Source organism: Spodoptera frugiperda, chromosome 27 (assembly GCF_023101765.2).
Source record: "Spodoptera frugiperda isolate SF20-4 chromosome 27, AGI-APGP_CSIRO_Sfru_2.0, whole genome shotgun sequence".
NCBI classification, from domain to species: Eukaryota; Metazoa; Arthropoda; class Insecta; order Lepidoptera; family Noctuidae; genus Spodoptera; species Spodoptera frugiperda.
In genome coordinates this window covers 9,601,164-9,613,825 of record NC_064238.1, presented here as the reverse complement: position 1 = coordinate 9,613,825, position 12,662 = coordinate 9,601,164, and the positions used below count along the sequence as shown (strand labels likewise).

The following is a 12,662-nucleotide window of genomic DNA, read 5'->3' as shown; positions in this document are numbered from 1 at the left end:
GGTTGAAATACATAATACATATATGACGCTGAATCATGGTTAAAAGAGCATATTTAATTGATAAATGCTTCTACAAAGGGTTTTTATATTACAATCATAATTACTGAGAATAATTGGCTGCTAAGCGTATCTCTATGCATGCGTGAGGACCAGTCGGTGCGAGTTTCAGATTTAGCAGTTGCAATAAGTTATTTGGGTGCACGGCAGCAGTACCATTTTGTTTGAGAGTATTTATCTGAGGGCACGGCAGTGCCCCCGCCAAGTCGAGCAAATAAAAGTTACTATTACATTACAATAAGTAAGTTGGGGTTGCTTTCCAATTTTCCATTTGCGAAAATCCGTTGTGAGTAACCGTAAAGAAATTGCCTCTTGATTGTCTCTGGCCTCTGGCAGTCAAAGGGTTAGACAGCTTGACAAAAACGTCAGATGTCATTGTCATATTGCTTTGACATTGACATTGTTTTGACAGCAGAACAGAGGAAATTGTTGTAAATGAAAATGACAATGAGAACGCCCCCAATTATTATTGGAAAATTGTAATAAAAGTGAGCTAACATCAAAACATACGTTAATTTTACAGGCGGATATAGTAATATAGATAAATATTCTAAAGATAGTGGTAAGGTACGATTGAATAATGTATCAAGACAACGAAGATGATTGCAAATTCGCTGCTTGCACTTATTTTGCGAAGAACCATCCGGGTGAAATGTGTGGAAGCAATGGTTTGCCGCTTACTCCAAGTTCTATAACAATATTGGGACGAGCCCAACGTCTGTTGACGATAGAACACCCTAATTTGTGTACATACCTTGACGTAATCAGAGGTAAACATGGTAAGTTCGAGTTTTTCCTTGAATATATCCACTTCAGGTTTAAATAAACTTTAGTATTCTAAAAAAAAAAAAAATGTTTTCGTAAGACCTCTTTCAGATTAATCAACTAGCCAGCCCAGATAGCAGCACCTTTATAAAATTAAATTTAAACCTTTGAGATTGATTTCTGACCATCTTATAAAGTGTTTTTTTGCAAAGTTCAGCAGTGAACTGTCACTGTCTACTGTTGTTACAGAGTTTTTCTAGGCACCACATGATAACTTTGAATTACAGAGGTCTGAATTATCAAAGGTTTGAATGATCGAGATTCAACTGTATTAACATTTTTGTCCACAGAACGAATAATAGTAGTAGCAGAAGTGATAGGCAAGTCACTGAAAGAATGCACATCAAAGTTTTCATTTCAAGAGATTGTAAACATTGCTAAGCAGGTAGCAATAAGTATGAAGTTCCTGCATGACCAGGATATCATACATAGGACCCTGTCGGATGATAATATTCTCATTGATAATGAGGGAAGAGTCAAATTGTTTAATTATGGATTGTATTACATGACTGGTGGTGGCAGTGAGGTGTCTTTTCCATTAGGGTAAGTTATTTTAATAATTTTAATATTGTGTCCACACTTTTATGAAGTCAAAGTTAAATCATTTATTCCAATTAAACAATAAATAGGTAGATAGTTTTGAAATGTTCACATATAAAGAAATAAATAATAATCTGTCAGTTTTCATCAGTGAAGTTAGGTGCTTATTCCAAAGTGAAGCTTCGTATATTAGGCTCCCCTCTATTACGTGGGATTAACATCATAACCGGGTGGTATTACCTCTTAAAAGAAGTCACATATTTTCACACAATCTTTATATATATAATTCTTCTGTAAGTGTGTATGTCACTGAACTTCTCTTAAACGACTGGACCGATTTTGATGAATTTTTTTGTGTGTGTTCAAGGGGATCTGAGAATGGTTTAGATTCACAATTTTGTCCGCTGGACAATGATTTTTTGATTATTTTTTAATTTATCAGTAGTTGTTGATTTTGGAATGTTTTACATTGAATCCGACAGACGGCGCTACCATCGCAGTGTCAAATATGAATGACGTTAGATATTGTCATAACATTTGAATAACAATTTTCATCAAAAAGGTCCAGAATGTTACAGCTTATTAAAAAAGGTTTAAAATTTTCAAATTAAAGACGTGTAGACAGGACAACGTCTGTCGGGTCCGCTAGTATATGTATTGAATTTTTAGTTTATTTCTTTTAAAATAAATTAAGGGTGGTTGTCTAGATGTAAAAACTATTTGATGGTTCTACATAGTTACTAAACAATTTAACAAAATCTTCCACCCTATATTTCCAGCCTACCAAGATACCTAAGTCCAGAAACGATACTAAACGGTGGTGGGCCCGCAGCTGATGTTTGGAGCTACGGTATCATCCTCCTAGAACTTTCTATCGGTAAACTATGGAATAATTTAAAACCTGGCCCCATACTGAGAAGAATACTTACCCTGGTACATGCTAACAACCCAGCGGAGAGGATAGCCAGGGAACATGACTGCTTTGAGCAGTATAAAGTAGGTAATTTGATTGTAATACTCTTTTTTTAATTAAACAGTGGTAATGAAATTGATACATTGAATGTAATCAATGATTGTTATAAAGCTATAATGGTACTTGATAACAAATTGTATTTATTGATAACTAAATTGATAAATAATGTATGAGAAACCTCTTGTTATGTTCTTAATAATAATATTTAGGTATCTAAAGTAATGAGTAAGAAAATATTGTTACATTGTCCCTTTTTGCAATAGTTACCACAAAATAATCATATTGCAAAATGCTAAATGTGTCTGAAAAAAGGTATCATTGCTTTTATTGAAAGTCTTTTTTCCTAACATCAAATAGTTATTCTAGGTCAATTAACATACAAACCTTACTAGGAATCTTACTGCACTGTAACTGTTATTTCTAAATTAAAAATCTACATGTTTTTATCTAGAAATTGAGAAGAGTATTTAGTTTGTCTGTCTACTTATCACAATACATGTAAATGTTTATGTCAACAAATGGCATATCTTTAAATAAAACACTGTGTTATTGTATGTCATTGACTTAAAATATGTATAGGTATGCAATATGTATACTAAACACAAGACAAGTATGAGTAACTAATTAGATAGTATGTGGAACAAAAACATTATCATGCCATAAGATGTTAACCTATGTTTAAATTATTGAAACATGTACAATAAAGTATAAGTAAATAATAAGTATTTATTAACTATAATTTGTACCAATAATTTGAATAATTACTCTTAGAGTACCTTATTCAAATTGTATTGTAGTTTTCATCTTTATTTACTTCTAATAGTTACTATATTTGGAGGCTTGTAATTAGCTATCTCTTAGTATATCTTAGCAGGATAGCATATTGTCTTAATATGAATCTGTTTGTTAGTTTGTAATCCTTTTGTAAAATGTAATAAATAAATTAAGTAGAATAACTTTATTGTTACAGCAAGTCCCAGAAAACTTGAGGAATATAATAGAAAAATGTCTCAAAATATATCCCAGTGAAAGGGCAACATTTTCCGAGTTGGTTGAAGATTTAACACAGATGGATTCAAAAGAATTGGTTGAAGTAAAAACTCCTCGCGGCCTGATGGGCTGTAAGCTGCAATACCTTTACCATTTGTGGCAACTGGCTGGCGGTGATATTCAAGCGGAATTAAAAAAGAATTACCTCATCAAAAATAGCCCGCCTATTTTGTCTATGCCTATGTGAGTATTTTATTAGAGTTTCGCTTTTTAATGTTTGTATGATTGCATAGTAGTTGTACTTCTTATTTCCTTTTATATTCTAGTATTTAGTTTTGACATACTCCAATAATAGAAATTGTGATGTATGCTAAGCCAGAGGTTTCAGATTCGATTTCAGCGTCGATTTACTTTTATAATCTAAGCTTACTTGTCATTATTCACAGAGCAATACTCCTAGACGGCTGCACAATAGGTGGTAAAACAGGCGCGTTATTCGACAGAAGGCTAGCCAAGTACAGTTTAGACCTTCTGAAGTCCCGTCTCAGTCATGTACCACCTCAAGACTTCTACCCACTGATGCATGAACGAAGAAAAGAGTATGATGCTGTTGCCTTACCGAAGATTATCAGGGAGAGAGATACGGAATACCAGTTCTATAGGCTCCTATGGTTCCATCGGCTTTTACATGTAAGTTTTTATTTGAAATTCAATCTTGTGTAATAGTGTTAAGGTCTGTTTTGGTATGAAGGAATTAAATGAAGACATGTCCTCTATAAACAGTAGGTATTTCGTCTTAGTTATTGAAAAATCAACTCTATTGCAGAAGAAATAAAGTTGATTTTGCATTTTTCCTTATAGCTTTAAAATATGTTTTACTTTGCTCTTCAAAAGTAACCTCTGTAGTCATAGTATTAAAGTTTTATTCGTCTTTGGCAGACTAACACCTACATTTTAATAGTACCTACATGGTGACTGGACAAAATACTAAATAGGTCTAACAGTGCTTCCTGTAGACTAGACTAAACTAGATTCCTTTGTGTTTGAAATTGCATTTTAGATCAGAAGATTACAAAAAAGGGAGTCTTCAATTTCATGATATGTTATGTTATTTAATTAATGTCGTCTGGATTTAAATAGTGTTCTAGAATACAAATAGGCACTATCATACATAGTATAGCTATGATGGTACCTATAAGTATAGTGTATTTGGTAGAAATTGGTGAAATATAATATGTTACAAATTGATATTATGTATGTAGACTGCACGGTTGGCGCGACAGCTGAGCAACTGGCTGCCGTGCAACGTGTAGGGGTTCGATTCCCGCACGTAGCAACTCTTTGTGTGACCCACAAGTTGTTGTTCCGGGTCTGGGTGTCTTTTGTTTGTGAACTTGTATGTTTGTAAACGACACAGGAAAATACTAATGTTTTTTTTAATGTATGTATAAATTAAGACCTTCTTTCACAGGGCTACCCATACACAGCACCGTATATCAGAGCTGAAGCAGAGATAGACATACCGCCGCTAGTGCGAGGCGACGTGTGGGCAGCTTTACTAGGAGTAGTGGGGGACATTGAGGACCAGTACGAGAGGATTGACAAGGAGACGCCTACTCCTACTGATAGACAAGTAAGGCAGTAGAATGTTACCAACAACACTAATTTTAACTTAAAAAGAGTATTCCTATTTAAAAGGCAACACAGGGGAAGCTTTTGTCCATTAACGGTGTTAATTGCTTACCATTGGCTAACATCCACCCAAAAGTTAGGTAATGTAATATTTAGATCACTGACAAATTATAAAACCGATTTCCAATGACTAGTCGCAGATATACCTAGGACCAGTTGCACACAAAATTAAACTCTATTTCCAAACCAATAAAGCCTTATTTCCCTTAACAGATAGACGTGGACATACCCCGTTGTCACCAATACTGCTGGTTACTCTGCGGCTCGGCCGGTCACAAGACGTTGAAGAGGTTGCTCAAAGCGTGGCTACTGACCAACCCTCAGTATGTATACTGGCAAGGACTGGACTCGCTCACTGCACCGTTCCTGTATCTGAATTTCTGTAATGAAGGTTAGTGTGTGCTATTTTGTACTTTATTTTGATTGGGTTAAAGTTCGAAATTAGATTTTGAAGACGAAGCAAGTGGTTACTGTTTAATGGGTCTAACTAAAAACTCAACAAATCGGATGCGTATTTGCACGTACACGTTTACGTGCGCATGCGTTGACGGAACATGCACGTACCACCGAGTTTGAAGTGGTAAGGAATTGTTTGGAATGGGGCCTACCGTATTTTTGCTCACTAGATGGTGCTAGTGTGAACCTCTCGTTATTTGTCCAATAGGGAATTAGCTAGTTTCCTTAGATTAGACGTTCAATATTTGACAGCTGCAGTGATTAGACATATAAACCTCTTCCTACATTAAAATTTGCGCCATTTTATGAGATTGAGTACATTTCTTTCGTAATGTAGATGTTCGACGTAAGCATCTGGTTTGCTCGAGCCGATTCGATCTACATTTTTATAGGGTGACTGATAATTAGTGACCGATATTTATTAACAATAAATAAATAAATATTAACACGTGATTGTACATTTGATTACAAACAACTTTCCCAAAGAAACAATTTTTGTATACTCATTAGTTTTGTTTTTATCACAATAACAAAACAACAAAATTTCATTAATACACCTCACCCTATATATCTTTACCAACAGCCCGCGCCTTCGCCTGCCTCTCAGCCTTCGTACCGAAGTTTCTGCACAAGTTCTTCCTAAAGGACAACAGCGCTGTGATCAAGGAGTATTTGGCCAAGTTCTGGCAGATGACTGCCTTCCACGAGCCGGAGCTGGCCACACATCTACATGAGATCAACTTTGTACCAGAGCTGTTCGCTATACCTTGGTTCCTTACTATGTTTTCACGTGAGTTGTTTTATTGATGCTTTGATTTTTTTGTGTTGAATAGTAGTTGAGCCGCAAGCTTTATTCATGGTTTGGAAAAACTATTGATTAGTACGAGTAACAATGAAATTTCTTGCTCGTTCTTCGCCCCGTACAAATCGACTCGCTATCAAAAGTAAATAATCTATTTTGGCAGTTCAACTATATTGGTTTAGAAAAATAATTATTTTAAAAATAAATTCAATAGTAGCACTGATATTTGAAGTTCATCTAATACCTATATCATATATGGCATAAGATTTACATGTAATATTTGTCTAATCCTTCTGGAATATTTTTTCTTAGGTTTATGTGACTCACATTGCCAAATTTCTAATCCAAACATTCAATTCCAGACGTATTTCCTCTGCACAAAATAGTCCACTTATGGGACGCATTACTAGTGGAAGGTCCAGCTCTACCGTTATTTATGGGAGTGGGGATACTGCGACAGCTCAGAGACACGCTACTATCGTCCGGCTTCAATGAGTGCATCCTATTGTTCTCCGACCTACCAGAGATTGACATCGGAGAGTGTGTCAAGGTAAGTTCGAACTTTTTGAACTTTGTACGCATATAATGAGGTCTTTTGATTTTTTACCGACTTCAAGAAAAGGAGGATGAATATTTCCTCCTTTTCTTAAAGTCGAAGTTTGAATGTTTTTTTTTATTGTTCTGAAATAGATTGCTGTTGTATCTAATGTTTAAAATAAACTTACATACTACACAAACACACATACGTAACCTCAGGTCTATCTCCCATGGGGGTAGACAGAGACAATGTAACGCCAATTGCTACGAATCTTACTTCTTTCGCTTCATCAATAGTCATCAGTCTTTTCACGCATGTTTAAAGTAAACTTGTTACTCAATTACCTAAATATTATAAAATAACATTAAATTATCGATAAAGGCTACAAAAATGTACCTACCCAATGTTGGAACGTACTCAGAGTAATTTAATGGTTACTTAATCCAGTCATTAGCAATATGTTTCCGGAACAAAATCGTTAACTACTAAGGAATAGTTTAACTAATCATTAAATATATCTTGTGTACTGAGTAGTGAACCAGTTAGATTTCTTGTTGGGCAACTAAACTTTTCACCGTTTCCTCTCGTTCATTGCCAGTATAACTACATGTATTATACTATGTAAATGACATAAACACTGTCTACATATCTACATACATACATACGTATAAATCTTTATATCCTAACTGAACACTCAATTCACTTTGACACTGACATTGGCGGGAATTGCGAGTGTGTCAAGGGTCTCTAACAATAGCTTATCAAGAGTTAAGACGACGCCCAGACGAGTCCAATAAATACTTTGCTCAATTCAGGGAGATCAGGCAAATCTAAGATCTCTCGTTTTTTATGGTATTATTTACCGGCGTAAATTAGCAGACGGATCGCTTGTTTGTAAGCAATCGCCGCCGCACATGGACACCAGAGGCATTGCAAGTGCGTTGCCGGCCTTTTGGGCATAGGAATTTAAGGATTGTTGGGGATTTGGAAGATTGGGAAGGGTGGTAATTGGGTCTCCGGTAACCTCAGTCATACAACGCAAGCGTTGTTACACGTCGTTTTTCTGTGATCTCACACCAAACAGCCAGACTTGTAATTTCTAACTACCCCCTTAGAACAAAGATGTAAGTAATTGCATGGCCCATTACCACAAACATTTTCTGTATGCAAATAAAACAAAACATTCTCTACACACAAAACTAGTATAAACTGATCGTCGAAAGTACGGAAAGATCTTTCAAAGCGAGGCCACGATAAACTGGCTTCTATAACTCGATGCAAAGAAATCCTCATATCCTCACTTCAGTGACTGACTGAATACACAAGTCGCTTTGACACTGACATTGGTCGGAAACGCGAGTGTGTCAAGGGTTTCTAACAATAGCTTATCAAGAGTAATTCTGCGCCCATTACACTGTACGATGCACAGATGACTCTGATACCTTGGCACCGTTGTAAATGTTTATAAGTGGTGTTTCGTCATCATTTTCTTACTGAATTTAGTAATAGTATTTTGTATTTTGTTTATTGCTTCATTAGGTTCATGGTTCTTTGTCTTGGAAGGGTAAGTGATAGGTTGTATGTTACCAAACTTTATAGGTACAAAGTCAATTTATAATGTTAAACTTGTATATATTTTTCAAAAGATTTGGTCATTTTGTGAGTCTCATTTCATGTGCTGGGAGCGGATAATAGCTATGTTTATATTATAACTTTCGTGAGACATACTAAATTAATTATTATGTTTTTCGGCTTACTCACGTTATTATTTGACAAGGAACTCGACTAGTTTCAAGCCATGCTAGAGACTCATTTTTATAAATCATATCATCATAAATAGTCAAAAAGAGGCATATAAACGATTAAAACATCTAATTAATTAATCGATTAACATTGTATGAGCAATATTCAGAAAAATCTTTTAATTTAAAGTTAGTAATCATATCATAAAATCTATAATTAATTAGGTCTTTACCTCTGAAATTCCAGTTTTAAAATTCCAAATCGTCAATTTTAGCTAAAGATAAGAACTTTCGAGGATTAGTACAACAGTTATACCTATTAATTAATTCTTAATTAACATTAACATGTATCTACAATTTACAAACCGTTTAAAGAAACTAGCTTTTACTTGAGGCATTGCCTGTGTCGCGAATAGAAAAAAGTAGCATAATATCATCCAGTTTCCTATCTCCAGACACAAAAATCATCCCATAAGACTGAAAATAACGACAAACAAACAATCTTATCTCATTTATAACATCAATAAGATTTATACGCGAAATATACTAGCAAATTAACACTATGTTAAACCTATACTAAACTCAATTCATATAACCATGTAACATATAAAGTAAATAAGGTGAATGACCTCTCTATGTCGGAAAAAGTTACTAACATTAACCATGTCTTGCGAGGTCGTTGACTTTTGATTCAATCAATCAAGTCAGCCTGTAAACTGCCCCCATGCTTGTAGCAAAGGCTTTTATTCACACGGAAACAATCCGAATGTTAGATTGGCGATTTCAGACTTTGCGTCCTTTGCATAATATGTCGATGTGTCCACCATGTTTTTACGGTATTATATCACTCGTGTCAATTAACAAACTTAGAATTGGGATTGGGAAGCATCAACTTTATATTCTTCCTCTTGACTTTAGCTTTTCCTAAGTAGATTTTGGTGGCTTATAATTTCTAGTTATAAGTTTGAAATCGCCAACCCGCATTGAGCAAGCGTGGTGATTAATGCTTAAACCTTCTCTGTGTAAGAAGAGGCGTTTGGTCAGCAGTGGCCTCTTATAGGTTGATGATGTATGATGTACATATGTGTTTGAGAAGTAGTACTTTGACCTTCAACAAGAACAACAGCTACCACAAAATTATTAATGACCTTCGAATTTTGATTGACAAGTAAATATTTCCACAGGAATCTATAGAGATGTGTCGAAGTTCTCCAAGGAGTGTCAGCTATAGAAGATTTACTAATGAAGCTGAAGTCAAAGATCCTATGGTAAGTCCCAAAATCTACCGTAAAGATAGGTTTGTACGACATTTTTTTTGAGTAATGTTATCTTTCATATAATTTAGACTTGAATTATTGTTTTAAATAGTAAAGAAAGTAATTAGGTAGGGATGATAAATTAATGTAACCGAGATTCATGAAATTCCTTACTCGGAACATTTTTTTAAACCTTGCCTCACATATGCGTTTACAAACATACAATTTTCAAACCCCGAACAAAAATTTTTGGATCGCATAAAGAATTGGTTCGTGCGGGAATCGAATCCGCCACATGGTACACGGCACGGTAGCGAGTTTCCCAGCCAGCGCACCAACCGAGCAGTCTTTGTTACCAATAAGAAACTATTTAAGTATCATTTTATATTAGTCCATAATATCTCTAACATAAGATGTATTTTCAGGACATTGTGGAAATCCCCATGGAAGTGTTATTCAATGAAATAAGTCCTAGGATCAACTTATCAGATTTCTTCTCGCTGATATGCCAAGATAAGTGTTGTGTCATCGACATTAGGTCTAATTTACTGTGAGTACCTTTTTATTGTGTTTTATATGAAGTGCCGTAAATGATGCTTTGATATGAATCATAGGATGTTTGAGAAACATGAGGACATACTGTGTTAAGAATTAAGACTAGTTAAATAATATATCCGTCTTTCTAATTGGTAGTTTCCCTTAAATATCAAATCAAAATAAGTTAATCTGAATTACTATATTGCAGATGTACTTTATTTAAGTTTACAGTCATCATGAAAGTATTCTAAAATATTAAGTGAAGTTATATAGTTTTTCAATCTATATCTATACTAATATATAAAGCTATCTCCGAAACTTCTGATCCCATTTCAATTTATTCTTTTTGTGTTGGATAGTCCATTAATTAACAAAATAGGAGCTGAGTAGAGCTGATGAAACTACGCGAAATTAGCTAGAATTATATAACTTAGCAACAATGTTTAGAATCAATTAAAAGTTTACTAATTTCATATGCTGTGTCCAACTTTTAACTCCTCCTATATTTCTACTCATAGTTACGAGAAAAGCTGCATAGATGGCAGTATAAACGTGCCTTACAGTGGGGTCCACCTGGGCCAGCATGAGCTGAGGGCTCTAGGGCTCCATCCTCAAAGAGTTATCCAAGAAGCCATCAAACAGAAGAAGATGGTCGTTGTCGCGTCTGCTGAAGATGAGACTGCACAATTGGTGAGTGGACATATTGAATACCTATTTAACACCATGTTTTCCAATATTAAGTGTGGGAGAGCCATGCTTCGGTACGAATGGGCCGGCTCGACCGGAGTGATACCACAGTCTCACAGAAAACCGACGTGAAACAACGCTTGCGTTGTGTTTCATTGTGTGAGTGATGTTACCGGAGGCCCAATTACCTCCCTTCCCAATCTTCCCAATCCCCGCTCTCCCAACAACCCATAAATTCCTAACCCCCAAAAGGCCAGCAACGCACTTGTAACGCCTCTAGTATTTCGGGTGGATTAAAGTTTGTAGTGCTATAAAAGATCGATAGATGGCGTTAGTGGTTCGAAGTTTTAAATTGAATAATATATATATTAAATGTTGCTATCTCATAATATTTAAACAAGAATTTTTATAGTAGTTACAAACTAATTAACATTTCGAAAATAAACGCCCCAATAGTATAATTTATAAAATGAAATAAAATGGTGATTTGACCAGACAGTCATTGACTCACACGGTCACTGTCGCAGTTATGAGGCAATATGTACTAACTGCAATAGTATGTCGCCGTTATGTCTGTCTCGCTTACTTTGAAACTTTACTTCAATGAATAATAAACAATAACTAGACGTCTACGACTTCTATTTAATTTACTTTTCGTCAGTTAAAATTTGCCTTTTACTTCTTCTGATCTCAATTCTAGTTCATACTGTTACTGAGAACTTCCAAATGAAATAGTACCTCCTTCAACTTGAAAGAACCTAAAATCTAATACTAGGAACGTGCCTTTTACTTCTAATCTCAATTCTATATTACTAGTACCTACTGAGAAATTCCAAACTAAATAATACCTCTTTCGACCTAAAAGAACCCAAAATCTAATACTAGGAATGGGAATACTAAAAAATCAACAGCAAAAAACGGTTTTCCTCATCCTAAATTCGTACCCGATACTATTTGTTGAACCGTAGCTTTTGCGCCCGCTCTACTAAAGCGACACTTAAATATATTAACAGAAGTACAATTGGCAAAAGGAATTTTAAATAGTAGTGTAAACTGAGGACCAAACCCTCGTTAACTACTAGACCGACAAGCGAGTTGTAAAAATATATTTAAAGTATGATAATATTGATGATATCATGGACACAAGTTGTTAGTGTGAGTAATTCGCTGTCAAATGGTCAATAACCCCATTTGAGTAGCGCGTCTTAAGTTTTGGGGCCGTTTCGAATGGACGCCTACTTTCAAGTTCAACGGTGAACTTTATTTAGATATTGTACAGTTTAATGATTAAATTATCTCATAGTTTCGCGAATTTTTGAGATTCGCAGTGGGTAATAGCACGGAGTACGGTGTTTGATGTGTGATATGTGGGTAACAAATTCGCTTTTAGATGCGCTAGTCTCTGAACAGTATTCGAAACAAAGTTTAGGTTTAAATGAAATTGGACATAGACATCACACTAACATTATAAATGTGAAAGTTTGTTTGTCCGCCAATCACGCTGAAACAACTGAACGGATTTTGAGTTTGGTGATAGGATAGTTTTTATTCTACGGGAAACCGCTGG

The 12,662-nt window shown here is 35.2% G+C and overlaps 1 protein-coding gene across 2 annotated transcripts in view; it reads left to right on the top strand.

The window, feature by feature from the left end:
- The first annotated feature begins 462 nt into the window (after positions 1 to 462).
- LOC118263336 (TBC domain-containing protein kinase-like protein) overlaps positions 463 to 12,662 on the top strand; it is a 235,710-nt gene continuing 223,510 nt past the window's right edge. The window contains exons 1-12 of one of the 2 annotated variants that reach the window (XM_050705203.1): positions 463 to 836; positions 1,173 to 1,425; positions 2,202 to 2,418; positions 3,366 to 3,628; positions 3,832 to 4,075; positions 4,857 to 5,018; positions 5,291 to 5,468; positions 6,117 to 6,323; positions 6,698 to 6,885; positions 9,800 to 9,883; positions 10,297 to 10,421; positions 10,927 to 11,098. In XM_050705203.1, the coding sequence (XP_050561160.1) occupies positions 638 to 836; positions 1,173 to 1,425; positions 2,202 to 2,418; positions 3,366 to 3,628; positions 3,832 to 4,075; positions 4,857 to 5,018; positions 5,291 to 5,468; positions 6,117 to 6,323; positions 6,698 to 6,885; positions 9,800 to 9,883; positions 10,297 to 10,421; positions 10,927 to 11,098 (2,292 nt within the window). In that variant the 5' untranslated portion in view covers positions 463 to 637. The remainder of the gene's footprint in view (positions 837 to 1,172; positions 1,426 to 2,201; positions 2,419 to 3,365; positions 3,629 to 3,831; positions 4,076 to 4,856; positions 5,019 to 5,290; positions 5,469 to 6,116; positions 6,324 to 6,697; positions 6,886 to 9,799; positions 9,884 to 10,296; positions 10,422 to 10,926; positions 11,099 to 12,662) is intronic. The other variant, XM_050705202.1, reaches the window with a different exon arrangement.